This window comes from Bombina bombina, chromosome 11 (assembly GCF_027579735.1).
Source record: "Bombina bombina isolate aBomBom1 chromosome 11, aBomBom1.pri, whole genome shotgun sequence".
NCBI classification, from domain to species: domain Eukaryota; kingdom Metazoa; phylum Chordata; class Amphibia; order Anura; family Bombinatoridae; genus Bombina; species Bombina bombina.
In genome coordinates this window covers 91,868,431-91,891,233 of record NC_069509.1, presented here as the reverse complement: position 1 = coordinate 91,891,233, position 22,803 = coordinate 91,868,431, and the positions used below count along the sequence as shown (strand labels likewise).

Below are 22,803 nucleotides of genomic sequence, written 5' to 3'. Positions count from 1 at the left end.
TGTCACTTTAAATTAAAGGGATAGTGTATTCACAATAAAACATTCATGAATCAGATAAAGCATTCAATTCCAATCAACTTACATATGTAATCATAATCAATTTAATTTTGTTATCTTTCTTATTTTAATTATGTATTTAGGTTTAGGTGGCATTCCATTTACTGTTCAGCCCCTGTGTTGCACTTGCTGATTGTTGGCTACATTTAGACAATAATCATCAAGCGCTCCCCATGTGCAGAATCAAAATGGGTAGATTCCTAAGCTTACATTCCTGCCTTACAAAATTACAGATGATAATGAAGTTAAATATATAATAGGAGTACATATTTAAGTATAGAAAAAATAACTCATTGTGTAGTTCATTAACAAATCTAGACTGGCCCAGAGGCTTGTTTTCCCACAGAAAACCTCTGAATTACATTGTTTCCAATGCAACAAAGGACTCTGGGTAAGATATGCAAATTAAGTACACAATGACACACCTTTTTACTTCAGTCTGCTTTTCAGCAGGTTCCCTTTACGCCAAAGTATCGCTGTTCACACAGCTTATAAACTTAGCTAGGGTTAGTGCAGTGATTCATAACCATCCCAGGACAGACTGTTTCGTGGTTTTTGCCACTCATCAGCTGGGAGAAGGTTAGAATCACCCACCTGTCTAGATTTGTTAATGAACTACACAATGAGTTATTTTTTCTATATTTTGTGCGTAGTGGAGGATTTTAAACTCGCCTTTTATCTCCCCCTAATTTAAAATGTTGTTGTATTTAAGTATATTAATACTGCATACTCTGATTCATGAATACAATTTTGAATATACTATCCCTTTAAGAAATATGTCAAATCCTCATTTTAAAGAGACAAATACATATATAATATAATCCTTAAAATAAACATAGGTAATCAATTCATATAATCCCCTGATATTGCACACTTGAATGGCATGATTACCGGATAGAAAATAATATAGAAAAATAAGTCAAAGGAAATAAGTTGTTTATCATGAAGATGAGTTTTATTATTACAGATTTACCCTCATTCATATGTAATTTTCAATGTGAAAATCATTGAACATATTTTTCAACACAAAAATGATGACACATTAAAGTATAATGTGGCATAGTACTAACAATTATAAAATATATGTAATATCATGTCTGCTAAAGTAGAGAATACATTTGCAATATTTAGAATATTAACCAAAATAAATAAGTGCTAAATATTACATACTTCAAGAGATTTGAAGTATACTAACATGGAGTTATTGAAACAATATAAAAGTGCATTGTGCATTGGTCCCAGAGAGCGTCAAGGAGGCCTATTTAACAAATGTCTGTCGGACCTGATCCGACAGTGCGGATCAGGTCCGACAGACATCGCTGGATGCGGAGAGCAATACACTCTCCGTATTCAGCATTGCACCAGCAGCTCACAAGAGCTGCTGGTGCAACGCCGCCCCCTGCAGACTTGCGGCCAGGAGGGTGTCAATCAACCCGATCGTACTCGATCGGGTTGAATTGCGGCGATTCCTGTCTGCCTCATTAGAGCAGGCGGACAGGGTTATGGAGCAGCGGTCTTTAGACCGCTGCTTTATAACTGGTGTTTTTGGCGAGCCTGGAGGCTCGCCAGAAACACAGGGCCTCAAGCTCCATACGGAGCTTGATAGATAGGCTTCATAGGGGTCAATTTATTATTGTGCGGATGTAGCGTTTCATGTCCGCTGCACATCGATAAATTCCGACAGCATACACTGTCGGCATTTATCATTGCACCAGCAGTTCTTGTGAACTGCTGGTGCAATACCGCACCCTGTAGATTCGCGCTAGCAGGGGGTGTCAATCACCCCAATCGTATTCGATCGGGCTGATTGCTGTCCGCCACCTCTTAAGACCGCTGCTTCTTAACTTCCGCTTCAGACAGAATTGAAGTGGAGTGAATCAGAAGCAGCATCCGCTGCTTCATAAATCGACCCCTGTGTCTGTTGATATGATGTCAATTAAAATATATTAATCACCTCTATATTATGGCAATCACATATATGTTGTGCATACATCAGTGCTTAAATATCATAGAGATGCATTTTTCTAATTAGTCTTAAAGGTAAATGAAACCCAATAATTGTCTGTCATGATTCAGATAGAGAATACAATTTCTTTCATGTAATTAACAAGAGTCCATGAGCTAGTGACGTATGGGATATACATTCCTACCAGGAGGGGCAAAGTTTCCCAAACCTTAAAATGCCTATAAATACACCCCTCACCACACCCACAAATCAGTTTTACAAACTTTGCCTCCAAGGGAGGTGGTGAAGTAAGTTTGTGCTAGATTCTACGTTGATATGCGCTCCGCAGCAAGTTGGAGCCCGGTTTTCCTCTCAGCGTGCAGTGAATGTCAGAGGGATGTGAAGAGAGTATTGCCTATTGAATGCAGTGATCTCCTTCTACGGGGTCTATTTCATAAGGTTCTCTGTTATCGGTCGTAGAGATTCATCTCTTACCTCCCTTTTCAGATCGACGATATACTCTTATATTTACCATTTCCTCTACTGATTCTCGTTTCAGTACTGGTTTGGCTTTCTACAAACATGTAGATGAGTGTCCTGGGGTAAGTAAGTCTTATTTTCTGTGACACTCTAAGCTATGGTTGGGCACTTTATTTATAAAGTTCTAAATATATGTATTCAAACATTTATTTGCCTTGACTCAGAATGTTCAACTTTCCTTATTTCCAGACAGTCAGTTTCATATTTGGGATTATGCATTGAATTATCATATTTTTTCTTACCTCAAAAATTTGACTTTTTTCCCTGTGGGCTGTTAGGCTCGCGGGGGCTGAAAATGCTTCATTTTATTGCGTCATTCTTGGCGCGGACTTTTTTGGCGCAAAAATTATTTTCCGTTTCCGGCGTCATACGTGTCGCCGGAAGTTGCGTCATTTTTTGACGTTATTTTGCGTCAAAGATGTCGGCGTTCCGGATGTGGCGTCATTTTTGGCGCCAAAAGCATTTAGGCGCCAAATAATGTGGGCGTCTTTTTTGGCGCTAAAAAATATGGGCGCCATTTTTGTCTCCACATTATTTAAGTCTCATTATTTATTGCTTCTGGTTGCTAGAAGCTTGTTCACTGGCATTTTTTTCCCATTCCTGAAACTGTCATTTAAGGAATTTGATCAATTTTGCTTTATATGTTGTTTTTTTCTTTTACATATTGCAAGATGTTCCACGTTGCAACTGAGTCAGAAGTTACTACAGGAAAATCACTGCACAGTGCTGGAGCTACCAAGCTAAGTCTGCTATAAACTTTTGGTATCTGTTTCTCCAGCTGTTATTTGTATTGCATGTCATGTCAAACTTATTAATGCAGATAAAATTTCCTTTAGTACTGTTACATTACCTGTTGCTGTCCGTCAACATCTAATTTTCAGAGTGTTCCTGATAACATAAGAGATTTTATTTTTTAAATCCATTAAGAAGGCTATGTCTGTTATTTCTCCTTCTAGTATACATAAAAGTCTTTTAAAACTTCTCTTTTTTTTTCAGATGAATTTTTAAATGAACATCATCATTCTGATACTGATAATGGTTCTTCTGGTTCAGAGGTTTCTGTCTCAGAGGTTGATGCTGATAAATCTTTGTATTTGTTCAAGATGGAATTTATTCGTTCTTTACTTAAAGAAGTGTTATTTGCATTAGAAATAGAGGATTCTGGTCCTCTTGATACTAAATGTAAACGTTTAAATAAGGTTTTTAAATCTCCTGTAGTTATTCCAGAAGTGTTTTATCTCCCTGATGCTATTTCTGAAGTAATTTCCAGGGAATGGAATAATTTGGGTAATTTATTTACTCCTTCTAGACGTTTAAGCAAATTATATCCTGTGCCATCTGACAGATTAGAGTTTGTTGGGACAAAAATCCCTAAGGTTATGGGGCTGTCTCTACTCCTGCTAATGTACTACTATTCCTATGGCAGATAGTACTTCATTTAAGGATCCTTTAGATAGGAAAATTGAATCCTTTCTAAGAAAAGCTTACTTATGTTCAGGTAATCTTCTTAGACCTGCTATATTTTTAGCGGATGTTGCTGCAGCTTCAACTTTTTTGGTTAGAAGCTTTAGCGCAACAAGTAACAGATCATAATTTTATAGCATTATTATTATTCTATAACATGCTAATAATTTTATTGGTGATACCATCTTTTGATATCATTAGAGTTGATGTCAGGTATATGTCTCTAGCTATTTTAGCTAGAAAAGCTTTATGGATTAAACTTGGAATGCTGACATGTCTTCTAAGTCAACTTTGCTTTCCCTTTCTTTCCAGGGTAAATAATCATTTCGTTCCTTTCCTCACAACAAGGAACAAAAGCCTGATCCTTCATCCTCAGGAGCGGTATCAGTTTGGAAACTATTTCCAGTTTGGAATATATCCAAGCCTTATAGAAACCTATAGCCAGCTCCTAAGTACCTATGAAGGTGCGGCCCTTATTCCAGCTCAGCTGGTATGGGGCAGATTACGTTTTCTTCAAAGAAATTTGGATCAATTCCGTTCTTAATCTCTGGTTTCAGAAACATTGTTTCAGAAAGGTACAGAATTGGCTTCAAGTTAAGGCCTCCTGCTAAGAGATTCTTTTCTTTCCCGTGTCCCAATTGACACAGCAAGGCTCAGCATTTCTGAAATGTGTTTCAGATCTAGAGTTGGCTGGAGTATTTATGCCAGTTCCAGTTCTGGAACAGGGGCTGGGGTTTTATTTTATCTCTTCATTGTACCAAAGAAGGTCAATTCCTTCAGACCAGTTCTGGATCTATCATTATTGAATCGTTATGTTAGGATACCAACATTCAAGATGGTTACTGTAGGACTATCCTGCCTTTTGTTTAGCAAGGGCATTATATGTCTACAATAGATTTACAGGATGTGTATCTGCATATTCCGATTCATCCAGATCACTTTTAGTGTCTGAGATTCTCTTTTTAGACAAGCATTACCAGTTTTGTGGCTCTACTATTTGGCCTAGCCTCAGTTCCAAGAATTTTTTTCAAAGGTTCTCGGTGCCCTTCTTTCTGTAATCAGAGAATAGGGTTTTGGTATTTCCTTATTTGGACGATATCTTGGTACTTGCTCAGTCTTCTCATTTTCGAAGAATCTCATACGAATCGACTTGTGTTGTTTCTTCAAGTTCATGGTTGGAGGATCAATTTACCAATCAGTTTATTGATTCCTCAGACAAGGGTAACCTTTTTAGGTTTCTAGATAAATTCAGTATCTATGACTCTGTCCTTGTCAGACAAGAGAAGTTTAACATTGATATCAGCTTGTCAAAACCTTCAGTCACAATCATTCCCTTTGGTAGCCTTATGCATGGAAATGTTGGATCTTAGGACTGCCGCATCAGATGCGATCTCCTTTGCTCGTTTTCACATGCGACCTCTTCAGCTCTGTATGCTGAACCAATGGTGCAGGGATTACTCAAAGATATCTCAATTAATATCTTTAAACCGATTTTACGACACTCTCTGACATGGTGGACAGATCACCATCGTTTAGTTCAGGGGGCTTCTTTGTTCTTCCGACCTGGACTATAATCTCAACAGATACGAGTCTTACAGGTTGGGGAGCTGTGTGGGGGTATCTGACGGCACAAGGGGTTTGGGAATCTCAGGAGGTGAGATTTCCGATCAATATTTTGGAACCCCGTGCAATTTTCAGAGCTCTTCAGTCTTGGCCTCTTCTGAAGAGAGAGTTGTTCATTGTTTTCAGATATGACATTGTCACAACTGTGGCATACATCAATCATCAAGGAGGGACTCACAGTCCTCTGGCTATGAAAGAAGTATCTCGAATTTTGGTTTGGGCGGAATCCAGCTCCTGTCTAATCTCTGCGGTTTATATCCCAGGTATGGACAATTGGAAAGCGGATTATCTCAGTCGCCAAACGTTGCATCCGGGCGAATGGTCTCTTCACCCAGAGGTATTTCTTCAGATTGTTCAAATGTGGGAACTTCCAGAAATAGTTCTGATGGCTTCTCATCTAAACAAGAAACTTCCCAGGTATCTGTCCAGATCCCGGGATCCTCAGGCGGAGGCAGTGGATGCATTTTCACTTCCTTGGAAGTATCATTCTGCCTATATCTTTCCGCCTCTAGTTCTTCTTCCAAGAGTAATCTCCAAGATTCTGAAGGAATGCTCGTTTGTTCTGCTGGTAGCTCCGGCATGGCCTCACAGGTTTTGGTATGCGGATCTTGTCCGGATGGCCTCTTGCCAACCGTGGACTCTTCCGTTAAGACCAGACCTTTTGTCTCAAGGTCCTTTTTTCCATCAGGATCTGAAATCCTTAAATTTAAAGGTATGGAGATTGAACGCTTGATTCTTGGTCAAAGAGGTTTCTCTGACTCTGTGATTAATACTATGTTACAGGCTCGTACATCTGTATCCAGAGAGATATATTATAGAGTCTGGAAGACTTATATTTCTTGGTGTCTTTCTTATCATTTTTCTTGGCATTCTTTTAGAATACCGAGAATATTACAATTTCTTCAGGATGGTTTAGATAAGGGTTTGTCCGCAAGTTCCTTGAAAGGTCAAATCTCTGCTCTTTCTGTTCTTTTTCACAGAAAGATTGCTATTCTTCCTGATATTCATTGTTTTGTACAAGCTTTGGTTTGTATAAAGCCTGTCATTAAGTCAATTTCTCCTCCTTGGAGTTTGAATTTGGTTCTGGGGGCTCTTCAAGCTCCTCCATTTGAACCTATGCATTCATTGGATATTAATTACTTTCTTGGAAAGTTTTGTTCCTTTTGGCCATCTCTTCTGCCAGAAGAGTTTCTGAATTATCTGCTCTTTCTTATGAGTCTCCTTTTCTGATTCTTCATCAGGATAAGGCGGTGTTGCGAACTTCTTTTGAATTTTTACCTAAAGTTGTGAATTCCAACAACATTAGTAGAGAAATTGTGGTTCCTTCATTATGTCCTAATCCTAAGAATTCTAAGGAGAAATCGTTGCATTCTTTGGATGTTGTTAGAGCTTTGAAATATTATGTTGAAGCTACGAAATCTTTCTGTAAGACTTCTAGTCTATTTGTTATCTTTTCCGGTTCTAGGAAAGGCCAGAAAGCTTCTGCCATTTCTTTGGCATCTTGGTTGAAATCTTTAATTCATCTTGCCTATGTTGAGTCGGGTAAAATTCCGCCTCAGAGAATTACAGCTCATTCTACTAGGTCAGTATCTACTTCCTGGGCGTTTAGGAATGAAGCTTCGGTTGACCAGATCTGCAAAGCAGCAACTTGGTCCTCTTTGCATACTTTTACTAAATTCTACCATTTTGATGTATTTTCTTCTTCTGAAGCAGTTTTTGGTAGAAAAGTTCTTCAGGCAGCGGTTTCAGTTTGAATCTTCTGCTTATGTTTTTTGTTAAACTTTATTTTGGGTGTGGATTATTTTCAGCAGGAATTGGCTGTCTTTATTTTATCCCTCCCTCTCTAGTGACTCTTGTGTGGAAAGATCCACATCTTGGGTAGTCATTATCCCATACGTCACTAGCTCATGGACTCTTGTTAATTACATGAAAGAAAACATAATTTATGTAAGAACTTACCTGATAAATTCATTTCTTTCATATTAACAAGAGTCCATGAGGCCCACCCTTTTTTGGGGTGGTTATGATTTTTTTTGTATAAAGCACAATTATTCCAATTCCTTATTTTATATGCTTCGCACTTTTTTTCTTATCACCCCACTTCTTGGCTATTCGTTAAACTGATTTGTGGGTGTGGTGAGGGGTGTATTTATAGGCATTTTAAGGTTTGGGAAACTTTGCCCCTCCTGGTAGGAATGTATATCCCATACGTCACTAGCTCATGGACTCTTGTTAATATGAAAGAAATGAATTTATCAGGTAAGTTCTTACATAAATTATGTTTTTAAACAACTTTCTAATTTACTTCTATTATCTAATCTGTTTCATTCTCTTGGTATTGGTTTGTTGAAGGAGCAGCAATCACATTTTTTTTTTTTTAATATCTTGTTTATGCTGTAACGTGTGAGATGTGGGTCAGGCAGATGTTGGAATGTACATGTTTTACTTTTACTTTAGCGCTGCACAGCCCATTAGGCCTGGCACGCTTTTAGTGGTGCAGGGGCGGTCCTGCATGGTGCACCACGTTACCGGGTGTGGTCACAGCAATTCTCTTCTTCCTGACCATGCGGTGTCTGGAGACAAAGAGGTTTCTCTCTTGGGTCTTTTGTCATAGGAGGTGGTGAGTGCCCCAGCCATTGAGGGTATAAAGGTGCCATTTATCTTGGTCTTTAGTCCTTTGTTATATAAGCGCAAGCTATGGAGGACTCTGAAACGTTAGAGGGTACCCCCTCTTTAACTAAAGCTAATACCTGTCTATATTGTGAGGAGGCCACAGTATACCCGCCTGCTCAATTATGTTCCACTTGCCTAGATAAAGTAATCTTATCAAAGAAAACTAATATGTTTAGTACTACTAAGCCTTCGACCTCTGAGGAGTCTCCGTTCCGTGAGGTGCGCACCCTACATTTATCTCCTAATGCACATGCAGCTTCCCATAGCACTCCTATTCCCCCATCTGGAGGGGCCCTTTTACCGCTAGACTTTACTGAACAGTTACAGACAGCAGTGTCTGTGACCTTTAGTGCTTTACCTCGCACTGCTAAGCGCAAGCGAAAGGTTAAATATTGCTATCCTTCCCAGGGGTCATCTACTAGTCTATTGGATTTATCTGATACAAGATTATCCGATGATGAAGACGCCTCTGATACTTCAGAGGATGCTCTTTCTGGGTCGAAATCTGCTGTCTCTAAGCCTCCAGCTGTGGGGGAACCAGACTTTAGATTTAGGATTGAAAACTTACGCTTTCTACTAAAGGAAGTATTGGCTACTTTACAGGTTCCAGAACCTAAATTACCTGAGGAACCTTGTATTCCTAATTTATATAGAGTATACAAGGTTCCCGTAAAGATGGCGATCATTATTAAGAATGAATGGGAAAGGCTCAGTTCTTCTTTTTCCCCTTCTTCTTCCTTTAGGAAATTATTCCCGGTTCCGGACTCTCAGTTGGAGGTGTGGGGTTCCGTTCCTAAAGTAGATAGGGCTATCTTCACACTTGCTAAATGCACTACTATTCCACTTGAGGATAGTTTGTTGTTTAAAGAGACCATGGATAAGAAGCTGGAAACTCTATTAAGAAAAATGTTTCAGCATACGGGATATTTGTTCCAACCGGCAGCAGCTGGTTGTCGCAGGGATCTGCTGAAACAAGGTCCTTTTTGTTTATCAAAATCTAGATTCTCTGAGACTAACTGTGTGGAGATTGAACGCTTAGTCCTAGCCAAGAGAGGTTTTTCTGAGAGAGTTATTGATTCTCTCATTCAAGCCCGTAAGACAGTTACTCGTCACATCTATCATAAGATGTGGAGGACCTACTTATTCTGGTGTGAAGAGCGTGGATTTCCCTGGCATAAGGTTAGGGTTTCCAGGATTCTTTCTTTTCTCCAGAATGGTCTGGAGAAGGGCCTTTCGGCTAGCTCTCTTAAGGGTCAGATTTCAGCCCTATCTGCACAAGAAACTTGCTTAGCTTCCAGACGTTCAGTCTTTTGTTCAGGCTCTGTCTAGAATCAGACCTGTATTTCGACCTAGCGCTCAAAGAGAGGGCTCCGTTTGAGACTATGCATGGCCTTGACATTAAATTATTATCTTGGAAGGTTCTTTTTTTACTGGCTATTGCCTCGGCATGCAGAGTATCTGAGATGGCTGCCTTGCAATGTGAGCCTCCTTATCTAGTATTCCATGCTGATAAGGCTGTTCTTCGTACTGGGTTAGGTTTCCTTCCTAAGGTTGTTTCTGATCATAACATCAATCAGGAGATTGTTGTTCCTTCTTTGTGTTCTAGCCCTTCCTCTTCAAAGGAGCAATTACTTCATAACTTTGATGTGGTTCGGGCCTTGAAGTTCTATCTTCAAGCCACTAAGGAGTTTAGACAGACTTCTTCCTTGTTTGTTGTCTATTCTGGGAAGCGTAAGGGGCAGAAGGCCTCGTCCACTTCCTTGTCTTTTTGGTTAAGGAGCATTATTCGCTTAGCTTATGAAACAAACGGGACATAAGCCTCCTCAGAGGATTAAGGCTCATTCTACTAGAGCAGCGGCTTCCTCTTGGACCTTCAAGAATGAGGCATCTATGGAGCAGATTTGTAAGGCGGCTACCTGGTCCAACTTACATACCTTTTCAAAATTTTACAGGTTTGACATTTTTGCTTCGGCTGAAGCATCTTTTGGGAGAAAGGTTTTGCAGGCTATAATACCCTCAGAATAGGGTCTGCCTCTCTTTTTACCCTCCCGTTTCATTCAGTGTCCTCTAGAGCTTGGGTATATGTTTCCCACAAGTAAGGAATGAAGCCGTGGACTCTCCTCATATTAAGATGGAAATCATAAATTATGCTTACCAGATAATTTCCTTTTCATCTGTATGAGGAGAGTCCACGACTCCCCCCACCCCCCTGTTTTCTCCATTGAGCGGACCTAAAATATTTTGTTTGTTCTTCTGGCACCATTTATACCCTATACCCTAATATTTCTCCTACTGTTCCTTGTTCCCTCGGCAGAATGACTGGGGGATTAGGGGAGTGGGGGAGGTATTTAAGCCTTTGGCTGAGGTGTCTTTCGGCTCCTCCTGGTGGCCAGGTTCTGTATTTTCCACAAGTAAGGAATGAAGCGGTGTACTCTCCTTATACAGATGGAAAGGAAATTATCTGGTAAGCATAATTTATGTTTTCTATAAAAACTTAAACATATTTAACCAGAGGTGTATATTTAAAGAGTGTGCCTCCAAGCGACTTTTTGTATTACACATAGTCCATATATATGATATATTAAATTCTATACCCTTGCTTGTTTGAGCAGATCAGAAATCACAATGAATGTATCCATTACAACTATGTTAAGATGCACTTAAAGGGGCAGTAAAGTCAAAATTAAACTTTCATGATTCAGACAAAGCATGCAATTTTAGGCAGCTTTTTAATTTACTCCTATTATCATATTTTCTTCCTTCTCTTGATATCTTTATTTGAAAAGAAAGAATGTAAAGCTTAAGAGCCGGACCATTTTTGTTTCAGAACCTGGTCTGCTCTTGCTTATTAGGTGGCTGAATGTAGCCACCAATCACGAGCGCTATCCAGGGTGCTAAACCAAAAATGCAAAGTCTCCTTAGCTTACATAATATTGATAATAGGAGTAAATTAGAAAGTTGCTTAAGAAAAACATTGGGTTTACTATCACTTTAAGTTAATGTGCCAATCAGACTTTGCACCATGTAAAACATTACTTGTCCTCAACCTACCTAGGTATCTTTTCCACTGATGTTGGAAAACAATTGATTACTAACCATATGTAAAATAGGAACATTCTATATTCTATATTACACATGTGCATGATTACATTGATATTTCAAGCACAAAGCCTATGTATATTTCTGATATTAACATATATTTGTTACAAATAAAACATTTATTACACATAATATTTAATATTCATCTTCATGGACCTCTTCAGCTGGCACTGATGTGCACATTGTCCCTTTGCATCCCAGGACAGCTTCACCAGAGATGACATTAGAGAGCATCTCCTCCCATGACTTCAGGTGAATCCGCTTACTAGGACCACCACCTGTCCCACGTGCATATTTAGCCTGCTGTGCCATCTTCTCCTTGGTTTCCCTCCTGCAGTCATGATAGCGATGTTTTATGCTGGCAGTAGAATGATTGCGTCCTAAGCAGCTGACTGCCACTCGTATCTCCTCCCACAACTTATTCCTGACACTTGCCCTCAGGTTAGGGTTCTCCAGCTGAGGTGCCCTCTCCAAGTAGGCCTCAATTAGACCCTTCTTCTCCTCCTCAGAGTACCTCTCCTCTCTTAGCCTGCCCTTGACACCTGAAGGGCCAGCAGACACAGACTTTCCCTCCTGTGACTGGGGACCAGCCCTCTCTCCCTCCTCTGTCCCTGCAGGCTGTGACAGGCTACCACCAGCCCCACACCCACTTGCCACAGTCTGCCAAACTCTCCCTTTTCTTTGAGTGCCTAGTTGAGGCTGACTCCTCACTCCTCCCACCTCCACTCCTTTTCCACCCTCTCTCCTTCCCTCCTCTGCCAGGGTTTGAGTAAGGACAAATCCTCCACCCAAACCTCGGCTCCTAGACCTGCCCATACTACTCCCTACAAACAATTATTCTTATAGACAGAGGACGGGTTACCGTGGCAATGCACTTGCTATGGCACGCTTTTCGTCGAATCCGACATCGGTTGGCAGAGCAAACTTACGTACGGTCGAAAAGAGTGTCTGCGCGCAACACGCTATTCTTTTGAATGGAAACCTGGTACTAAATTGGAGACGTAAATTACTTTTAGCTGTCGGCCGCTTCGGTAGCTTACGGCTCCATTTTTAACGCCTCAATGGAAGCGAGCCCTCTATTGGTGTATATTGAATTATTGATTGGTAATAGGCTGTCAGAGATAAATATCACTGTCCTGTTGGTAGACAGGTACACTTCCATTTGCATGTTAAAGTAATGTAATTAAGCATCATAATATCTGTTTTCACATAAATAGAAAATAAACAAAACCTGTAATACACTTTGAAATAACCTGTTTTAGATGTAACACAGACAAATAATGAACAAGCAATACTTTTTGTTGTTGTCAAAAATGCATGTTTTATTGAAGGATTATTAAATGCAGTAGAATTGTCTTATCAACAAGTGCGCAATAACAAGAAAAATTAATAACACTAACAACTTCAATGAGCATATTTTTTTCTGACAAATTTCGACATTAGTTTACATTTCCTACACCCTGTATCATGTGACAGCCATCAGCCAATCACAAAATGCATACACATAAACACTGTGAACTCTTGCACATGCTCTGTAGGATCTGGTGCCTCAAAACGTGTGAATACAAAAAAGACTGCACAATTTGATAATGGAAGTAAATTGGAAAGTTGTTTAAAATGGCATGCTTTAACTGAATCATAAACTTTTAATTTTAACTTTAGTGTTGCTTTAATTGTCATTTCCATATCTATCGCAACTCCTTTACCACAAATCCATTTGATATGTTGGGTTTTTATTAACGTTACGATTTTCACCGCATCTCACAGCTTACAGAAGCGGATAGCAGAGAGTCGCTACTGGCCTGTGGAAATAATAAGGCTGCCTCTTGCCACCAGCCCTAAAGGAAAAGGAGGAAAAACAGAAAAAGTGAGTCTCAAAGATTTAACTGATGAAGGACAATAAAGGGAGAGGCCATTGCAGACCAATCACATAGAATTACCAATATAGATTTATTTTAGGACATAACTATACCCATATTTTAGTATAAAACTGAGCAACTATGTATCCAGAAATATATTTCCTGAGTGTAAACAATTGTCTAGCATAAATTGAAACTTTTTTGGTCATTCGATTTCTTGTAAACATGGGAGATCCAGTTTTCTACTTTGTTTTAACAGGTTGAAGAAGATGGCCAAATATTTTTTCATGGTGTTGCCTATGTCAATATGGTTCCACTGTTGTACCCTGGCGCAAAACGACTGCGTGGAGCTTTTCGTGTTTTTCCATATTTGGATTCTGACGTGCTTGACAAGGTTAGTAGTGCTCACGTTAGATTTGGCTAATATGTATCAAGGAATAGTTTTATATTCATTAAGAATGATATTGAGTGCACCAGTATAGAATATACAGTGTATGTATGTGTGTATATATATATATATATATATATATAGAGAGAGAGAGAGAGAGAGAGAGAATAACTAATTGTGTAGTTCATTAACAAATTTAGACAGGTCAGTAGGCCTGTTTTTCCCACAGAAAACCTCTGGAATACACTGTTTCCAATGCAGCAAGGAATTCTGGGTAAGCTATGCAAATTAGGTTCACAATGACACACCTTTTTACTTCATGTCCGTTTTTTCAGCAGATTCCCTTTACGCCAAAGCATCGCTGTTCACACATCTTATAAGCTTAGCTAGGGTTAAAGCAGTGATTCATAACTATCCCAGGACAGACTGTTTCGTGGTTTTTGCCACTCATCAGCTGGGAGAAAGTTTGAATTACTGCTGAGTGAAGTTGTTTCCGGGCAAAACACAACAACATTTTAAATTAGGGGGAGGTAAAAGGTGAGTTTAAAATCCTCCACTACGCACAAAAAATATAGAAAAAATAACTCATTGTGTAGTTCATTAACAAATCCAGACAGGTCAGTAGGCCTGTTTTTCCCACAGAAAACCTCTGGAATACACTGTTTCCAATGCAGCAAGGACTTCTGGGTAAGATATGCAAATTAGGTTCACAATGACACACCTTTTTACTTCATGTCCGCTTTTCAGCAGATTCCCTTTACGCCAAAGCATTGCTGTTCACACAGCTTATAAGCTTAGCTAGGGTTAAAGCAGTGATTCATAACTATCCCAGGGCAGACTGTTTCGTGGTTTTTGCCACTCATCAGCTGGGAGAAAGTTTGAATTACTGCTGAGTGAAGTTGTTTCGGGCAGGCCTACTGACCTGTCTAGATTTGTTAATGAACTACACACTGAGTTATTTTCTCTATATTTTGTGCGTAGTGGAGGATTTTAAACTCACCTTTTACCTCCCCCTAATTTAAAATGTTGTGTTTTGCCCGGAAACAACTTCACTCAACAGTAATTCAAACTTTCTCCCAGCTGATGAGTGGCAAAAACCACGAAACAGTCTGTCCTGGGATAGTTATGAATCACTGCTTTAACCCTAGCTAAGCTTATAAGCTGTGTGAACAGCGATGCTTTGGCGTAAAGGGAATCTGCTGAAAAAACGGACATGAAGTAAAAAGGTGTGTCATTGTGAACCTAATTTGCATATCTTACCCAGAATTCCTTGCTGCATTGGAAACCGTGTATTCCAGAGGTTTTCTATGGGAAAAACAGCCTACTGACCTGTCTAGATTTGTTAATGAACTACACAATTAGTTATTTTCTCTATATTTTGTGCGTAGTGGAGGATTTTAAACTCACCTTTTACCTCCCCCTAATTTAAAATGTTGTTGTGTGTATATATATATATATATAAATACATATATAAATAAATAAATATAAAGTGTATTAAAGTTTAGCATATGGCTCCAAAATGTTTAGTGTACTAGTAAACTAGGACTTGTATCATTTTGGGATAATTTTCAACTAGAAATACACACACACACACATATAAATATTTCTCTTGTAAGGTGTATCCAGTCCACGGATCATCCATTACTTGTGGGATATTCTCATTCCCAACAGGAAGTTGCAAGAGGACACCAACAGCAGAGCTGTCTATATAGCTCCTCCCCTCACTACCATATCCAGTCATTCTCTTGCAACTCTCAACAAGCATGGAGGTAGTAAGAGATAAGTGGTGAAATGTAGCTGTTATTTTGCTTCAATCAAGAGTTTATTATTTTTAAATAGTACCGGAGTTGTGCTATTTTGTTCCAGGCAGGAAAAAAGAAGAATCTGCCTAGCATTTCTATGATCTTAGCAGGTTGTAACTAAGATCCATTGCTGTTCTCACACATGTCTGAAGAGAGAGATAACTTCAGCGGGGGAATGGCGTGCAGGTTATCCTGCTATGAGGTATGTGCAGTTAATATTTTTCTAAAAGATGAAATGAAGGCTAGAAAATGCTGCTGATACCAAATTTATGTAAGGTAAGCCTGAATACAGTGATTTAATAGCGACTGGTATCATGCTTACTTTCTGAGGTAAAACTCTTTTATATTTACAATATAAAACGTTTGCTGGCATGTTTAAACGTTTTTATATATACTTTGGTGATAAAACTTTATTGGGGCCTAGTTTTTTTCCACATGGCTGGCTTAAATTTGCCTAGAAACAGTTCCCTGAGGCTTTCCACTGTGTTACTATGAGTGGGAGGGGCCTAGTTTAGTGCTTTTTTGTGCATTAACTATTACAGACTGAGACATCCAGGAGTTCCCTGAATGCTACAGGACATCTCTAAAGGGCTTTTAGGCTTCCAAAATCGTTTGTTGGGGAAGGTAAGCCCACAGCAAGGCTGTGGCAGTTTGGTGTGACTGTTAAAAAACGTCTATATCGTTTTTTTGATCCGGTTTTTGAACTAAGGGGTTAATCATCCATTTGCAAGTGGGTGCAATGCTCTGTTAGCTTATTATACACACTGTAAAAATTTCGTTTGATTTACTGCCTTTTTTCACAGTTTTTCAAATTCTGACAAAATTTGTTTCTCTTAAAGGCACAGTACCGTTTTTTATATTTGCTTGTTAACTTGATTTAAAGTGTTTTTCTCTTGTTAAGTGTATCCAGTCCACGGATCATCCATTACTTATGGGATATTAACTCCTCCCCAACAGGAAGTGCAAGAGGATTCACCCAGCAGAGCTGCTATATAGCTCCTCCCCTAACTGCCATTACCAGTCATTCTCTTGCACCCAACGAATAGATAGGATGTGTGAGAGGACTGTGGTGATTATACTTAGTTTCATACCTTCAATCAAAAGTTTGTTATTTTATAATAGCACCGGAGTGTGTTATTCCTTCTCTGGTAGAATTTGAAGAAGAATCTACCTGAGTTTTTCTATGATTTTAGCCGGAGTAGTTAAGATCATATTGCTGTTTCTCGGCCATCTGAGGAGAGGTAAACTTCAGATCAGGGGACAGCGGGCAGATTAATCTGCAAAGAGGTATGTAGCAGCTTATTATTTTCTGACAATGGAATTGATGAGAAAATTCTGCCATACCGATATAATGTAAACTCAGCCTTAAATGCAGTAGCAGCAACTGGTATCAGGCTGTCATGTATGTATATTTTACACTTCAGTATTCTGGGGAATGGCACTTCACTGGAATTATACTGTATGCATAAAACTTTAGCCTAATTTGCAGGGACTAGCAACAGGCTTTTTAATAACACTCAATTTATTAATGTTAAACGTTTTTTGCTGGCATGTAAAATCGTTTAATTTTCTGAGGTACTGGGTGAAAAAATGTTTTGGGCACTATTTTTTTCCACTTGGCAGTCGTTTTATTTAATTTATGACAGTTTACTGATCTCTCTCACTGTTATGTGTGAGGGGGAGGGGCCTTTTTTGGCGCTTTTGCTACGCATCAAAAAATTCAGTCAGAAGTTTATTGTCTTCCCTGCATGATCCGGTTCATCTCTACAGAACTCAGGGGTCTTCAAAACTTGTTTTGAGGGAGGTAATCACTCACAGCAGAGCTGTGAGATTGTAGTTGACTGTGATAAAAAAACGTTTATTTCTGTATTTTTTTTTTTTTTCTGCTATTAGGGTTAGTTATCCTTTGCTAATGGGAGCAATCCTTTGCTAAAATTGTGTTTTTTACAAAGATTTGATGCTATAACTTTTCAGTTTATTAATTTTCAACTGTCATAACTTTTTCTGTGCTTCTTATAGGCACAGTACGTTTTCATATTATAGTAAATTACTTGAAAAGTATTTCCAAGTTGCTAGTTTATTTGCTAGTGTGTTAAACATGTCTGATTCAGAGGAAGATATCTGTGCTATATGTGCTAAAGCCAAAGTGGAGCCCAATAGAAATTTATGTACTAACTGTATTGATGCTACTTTAAATAAAAGTCAATCTGTACAAATTGAACATATTTCATCAAACAACGAGGGGAGAGTTATGCCGACTAACTCGCCTCACGTGTCAGTACCTGCATCTCCCGCTCGGGAGGTGCGTGATATTGTAGCGCCGAGTACATCTGGGCGGCCATTACAAATCACATTACAGGATATGGCTACTGTTATGACTGAAGTTTTGGCTAAATTACCAGAACTAAGAGGTAAGCGTGATCACTCTGGGGTGAGAACAGAGTGCGCTGATAATATTAGGGCCATGTCAGACACTGCGTCACAATTTGCAGAACATGAGGACGGAGAGCTTCATTCTGCGGGTGACGGTTCTGATCCAAACAAACTGGATTCAGATATTTCAAATTTTAAATTTAAGCTGGAAAACCTCCGTGTATTACTAGGGGAGGTGTTAGCGGCTCTGAATGATTGTAACACAGTTGCAATACCAGAGAAAATGTGTAGGTTGGATAAATATTTTGCGGTACCGGCGAGTACTGACGTTTTTCCTATACCTAAGAGACTTACTGAAATTGTTACTAAGGAGTGGGATAGACCCGGTGTGCCGTTCTCACCCCCTCCGATATTTAGAAAGATGTTTCCAATAGACGCCACCACACGGGACTTATGGCAAACGGTCCCTATGGTGGAGGGAGCAGTTTCTACTTTAGCTAAGCGTACCACTATCCCGGTGGAGGATAGCTGTGCCTTTTCAGATCCAATGGATAAAAAGTTAGAGGGTTACCTTAAGAAAATGTTTGTTCAACAAGGTTTTATATTGCAACCTCTTGCATGCATTGCGCCTGTCACGGCAGCAGCAGCATTTTGGTTTGAGTCTCTGGAAGAGACACTTGAATCAGCTCCATTAGATGAGATTACACACAAGCTTAAAGCCCTTAAGTTAGCTAACTCATTTATTTCAGATGCCGTAGTACATTTAACTAAACTTACGGCTAAGAATTCCGGATTCGCCATTCAGGCACGCAGAGCACTGTGGCTAAAATCCTGGTCAGCTGACGTTACTTCTAAATCTAAATTGCTTAATATACCTTTCAAAGGGCAGACCTTATTCGGGCCCGGGTTGAAAGAAATTATCGCTGACATTACAGGAGGTAAAGGCCATGCCCTGCCTCAAGACAGAGCCAAACCTAAGGCTAGACAGTCTAATTTTCGTTCCTTTCGTAATTTCAAAGCAGGAGCAGCATCAACTTCCTCTGCACCAAAACAGGAAGGAGCTGTTGCTCGCTACAGACAAGGCTGGAGACCTAACCAGTCCTGGAACAAGGGCAAGCAGGCCAGGAAACCTGCTGCTGCCCCTAAGACAGCATGAATCGTGGGCCCCCGATCCGGGAACGGATCTAGTGGGGGGCAGACTTTCTCTCTTTGCCCAGGCTTGGGCAAGAGATGTCCAGGATCCCTGGGCGTTAGAGATCATATCTCAGGGATACCTTCTAGACTTCAAATTCTCTCCCCCAAGAGGGAGATTTCATCTGTCAAGGTTGTCAACAAACCAAATAAAGAAAGAGGCGTTTCTACGCTGCGTACAAGATCTTTTATTAATGGGAGTGATCCATCCGGTTCCGCGGTCGGAACAAGGACAAGGGTTTTACTCAAATCTGTTTGTGGTTCCCAAAAAAGAGGGAACTTTCAGGCCAATCTTGGATTTAAAGATCCTAAACAAATTCCTAAGAGTTCCATCGTTCAAAATGGAAACTATTCGGACAATTTTACCCATGATCCAAAAGGGTCAGTACATGACCACAGTGGATTTAAAGGATGCTTACCTTCACATACCGATTCACAAAGATCATTACCGGTATCTAAGGTTTGCCTTTCTAGACAGGCATTACCAGTTTGTAGCTCTTCCATTCGGATTGGCTACAGCTCCGAGAATCTTCACAAAGGTTCTGGGTGCTCTTCTGGCGGTACTAAGACCGCGAGGAATTGCGGTAGCTCCGTACCTAGACGACATTCTGATACAAGCTTCAAGCTTTCAAACTGCCAAGTCTCATACAGAGTTAGTACTGGCATTTCTAAGGTCGCATGGATGGAAGGTGAACGAAAAGAAGAGTTCTCTCTTTCCACTCACAAGAGTTCCCTTCTTGGGGACTCTTATAGATTCTGTAGAAATGAAGATTTACCTGACAGAAGACAGGTTAACAAAGCTTCAAAATGCATGCCGTGTCCTTCATTCCATTCAACACCCGTCAGTAGCTCAATGCATGGAGGTGATCGGCTTAATGGTAGCAGCAATGGACATAGTACCCTTTGCACGCCTACATCTCAGACCGCTGCAATTGTGCATGCTAAGTCAGTGGAATGGGGATTACTCAGACTTGTCCCCTACTCTGAATCTGGATCAAGAGACCAGAAATTCTCTTCTATGGTGGCTTTCTCGGCCACATCTGTCCAGGGTGATGCCATTCAGCAGGCCGGACTGGACAATTGTAACAACAGACGCCAGCCTACTAGGTTGGGGCGCTGTCTGGAATTCTCTGAAGGCTCAGGGACAATGGAATCAGGAGGAGAGTCTCCTACCAATAAACATTCTGGAATTGAGAGCAGTTCTCAATGCCCTTCTGGCTTGGCCCCAGTTAACAACTCGGGGGTTCATCAGGTTTCAGTCGGACAACATCACGACTGTAGCTTACATCAACCATCAGGGAGGGACAAGAAGCTCCCTAGCAATGATGGAAGTATCAAAGATAATTCGCTGGGCAGAGTCTCACTCTTGCCACCTGTCAGCAATCCACATCCCGGGAGTGGAGAACTGGGAGGCGGATTTCTTAAGTCGTCAGACTTTTCATCCGGGGGAGTGGGAACTTCATCCGGAGGTCTTTGCCCAAATACTTCGACGTTGGGGCAAACCAGAGATAGATCTCATGGCGTCTCGACAGAACGCCAAGCTTCCTCGTTACGGGTCCAGATCCAGGTGTTACGGTACCAACAGTGTACCAAGGTTAATATCAGATGAACAATGTCCTGCATAGGGAATCAGCAATTCACAACCCAGCCAGTTTTCAGGTTTAAAACAGAATGACATTTATTAAAAGGCTATGCCTAGTATTTATGCAGGTCTGACCCCCCCCCCCCAGATGGGGGTTGAAAGGCTGTTGTACATTACATGGAGGGAACAAGCCCTTTGACATGATACAATAGAATTATATTACTTAAACACTTCAACCACAAGACACTCTTGGACCTTCTTATCACTTAGGCGTTTTCTCTCTGGAGGTGATCAAACAATAGAATGCTTAGCACTAATTAGATTATAGCTGGAGCCAGCAACTCTGTCTTTAGAAATTAGTTTCTTAGCTAAACACAATTAACTCCTTCAGTCCTGACAGAAGGGTCTGTCACATATCTCCCCCGTTGTGGAACACTCCGGCAGACCCGGCTTGACCCTTTGGCGGGTCAACCTGGGGATGACCGGACTAGGAGGTGGTAGGCATGTCAGTTTGCCAGGACAATCCATCTGTATTCCCGTTATGAGAGAGAATTCCTGTCCATACAAAGAAGGGTTCAACTTCCTCAGTGCCCAGACTAGGGCTAAACAGTCCTTCAAAATCCCATCAGCTTCTTTACGAGTTTTCTGTACCTGCTCTTTATAGGTATCCACAATCCCTTCATACTGACATAGGGTGCCCTTGAGTTGCTGCACCTCACTATGAGCCAGCGTCAGCTTCTCCTCAAGTGTCGCTAAGTTTGTCTTTAAGGTTTCATGTCCCACTCTCAAGCTGGTGTTTTCTGCAGTCTGTCGGTGCAGCTTGTCTAGCAGAGATTCACGTTCTAAACGTGCTTTTTCCTCTGCGCTCCTCTTCTCCTTCATCAGCGCATTGTAACGGGACCTCCACATATCAATAGCGGATAGAGATTTACTGAGCTCAGCGTCCTGGGGCTTAGCAGCAGGGGGGTCAGTCTCTGCTGCACGGATCTGAGCACGGGTAGTCACAGGGTTAACATCAGCGGGACCCATGGGAGCATAGGCAGAAACAAGGGGAGCCAAGTCATTTCCAAGAAGAACATCAGCAGGTAAGTCCTTCTTGACCCCCACATTCACAGGTCTAGCGCCCACTCCCAAATCCAAATGTACCCTGGCAACAGGTAGGCTGAACACATCGCCCCCTGCTACCCTCACAGCCACAGTGTCTCCAGTGTACTGTTTCTCAGACACCAAGTTCTTTTGAAGCAAGGTCATGGTAGCACCAGTATCCCGTAGACCACTGACCTTCTTCCCATTCACTTTAACCAGTTGCCGGTTATTCCGGTGGGCAGCTTGCACAAGGTCTGCCTCATGTAGGATGCTCCAGCATTCTTGCGCCTCTACGTAGCGGGCCGCAGGCTGAGAGTTACGTGGGATTCCGCCGGCGGGTCTTCTCCAGGACTGTGCTTGGTTCGCTGCATTTAGGGGACACTCTGGTCTTTTGTGCCCTAGTTGCTTACATCCAAAGCACCAAATAGGCTGTGAGTAGCCCCGTGAATTGAACCGGGCTCTCTGAGGGTAGTTCGTGGCCGGAGGCCGTGTGGTATAGCGGTGCGCCGGGGGTTGGTAACTGGCAGCTGCTGGGGTGACTGGGGGTCTGTACTCCACTCTAGCAGGGGGCTTAGTGGTAGCAGTGTCCAGTTTGCGGGCATCCATATACTCATCTGCCAGGCGAGCAGCTTCATGCAGGGTGGAGGGTTTACGGTCCCGAACCCACTCTCTAACTCCTGCTGATAACTTGTCAAAGCAATGTTCCAACAGGAATAGCTGCAGCACCTCTTCCCCAGATACGGCTTGGCACCCCGCTATCCAGTGAGCTGCTGTGCGGTGCACCTTACATGCCCACTCAACGTAGGAATCACCAGCTAATTTAACAGTGTCTCTGAACCGCCTCCGGTATGCCTCCGGTGTAACCGCATACCTGGAGAGCAGAGCCTCTTTCACAGTATTATAATCCCCAACCTCCTCATCTGGAATGGCCCGAAAAGCCTCACTGGCCCGGCCGGATAATTTTCCGGATAATATCGTGACCCAGTCCTCTGCGGGTACCTTGTGTAGTGCACATTGCCTCTCAAAATCCGCAAGGAACCCATCAATCTCTCCTTCTGTTTCCAGGAAGTTTTTAAAAGCTGCAAAATTTACTTTTCTCTTTTCCACTTGGGCTGCTGCAG

The 22,803-nt window shown here is 41.1% G+C and overlaps 1 protein-coding gene across 1 annotated transcript in view; it reads left to right on the top strand.

Moving 5' to 3' along the window:
- Positions 1 to 22,803, top strand: part of CFAP70 (cilia and flagella associated protein 70) — a 576,575-nt gene that overhangs the window by 58,941 nt on the left and 494,831 nt on the right. The window contains exons 8-9 of the mRNA XM_053694219.1: positions 13,169 to 13,268; positions 13,520 to 13,654. Of these exons, the coding sequence (XP_053550194.1) occupies positions 13,169 to 13,268; positions 13,520 to 13,654 (235 nt within the window). The remainder of the gene's footprint in view (positions 1 to 13,168; positions 13,269 to 13,519; positions 13,655 to 22,803) is intronic.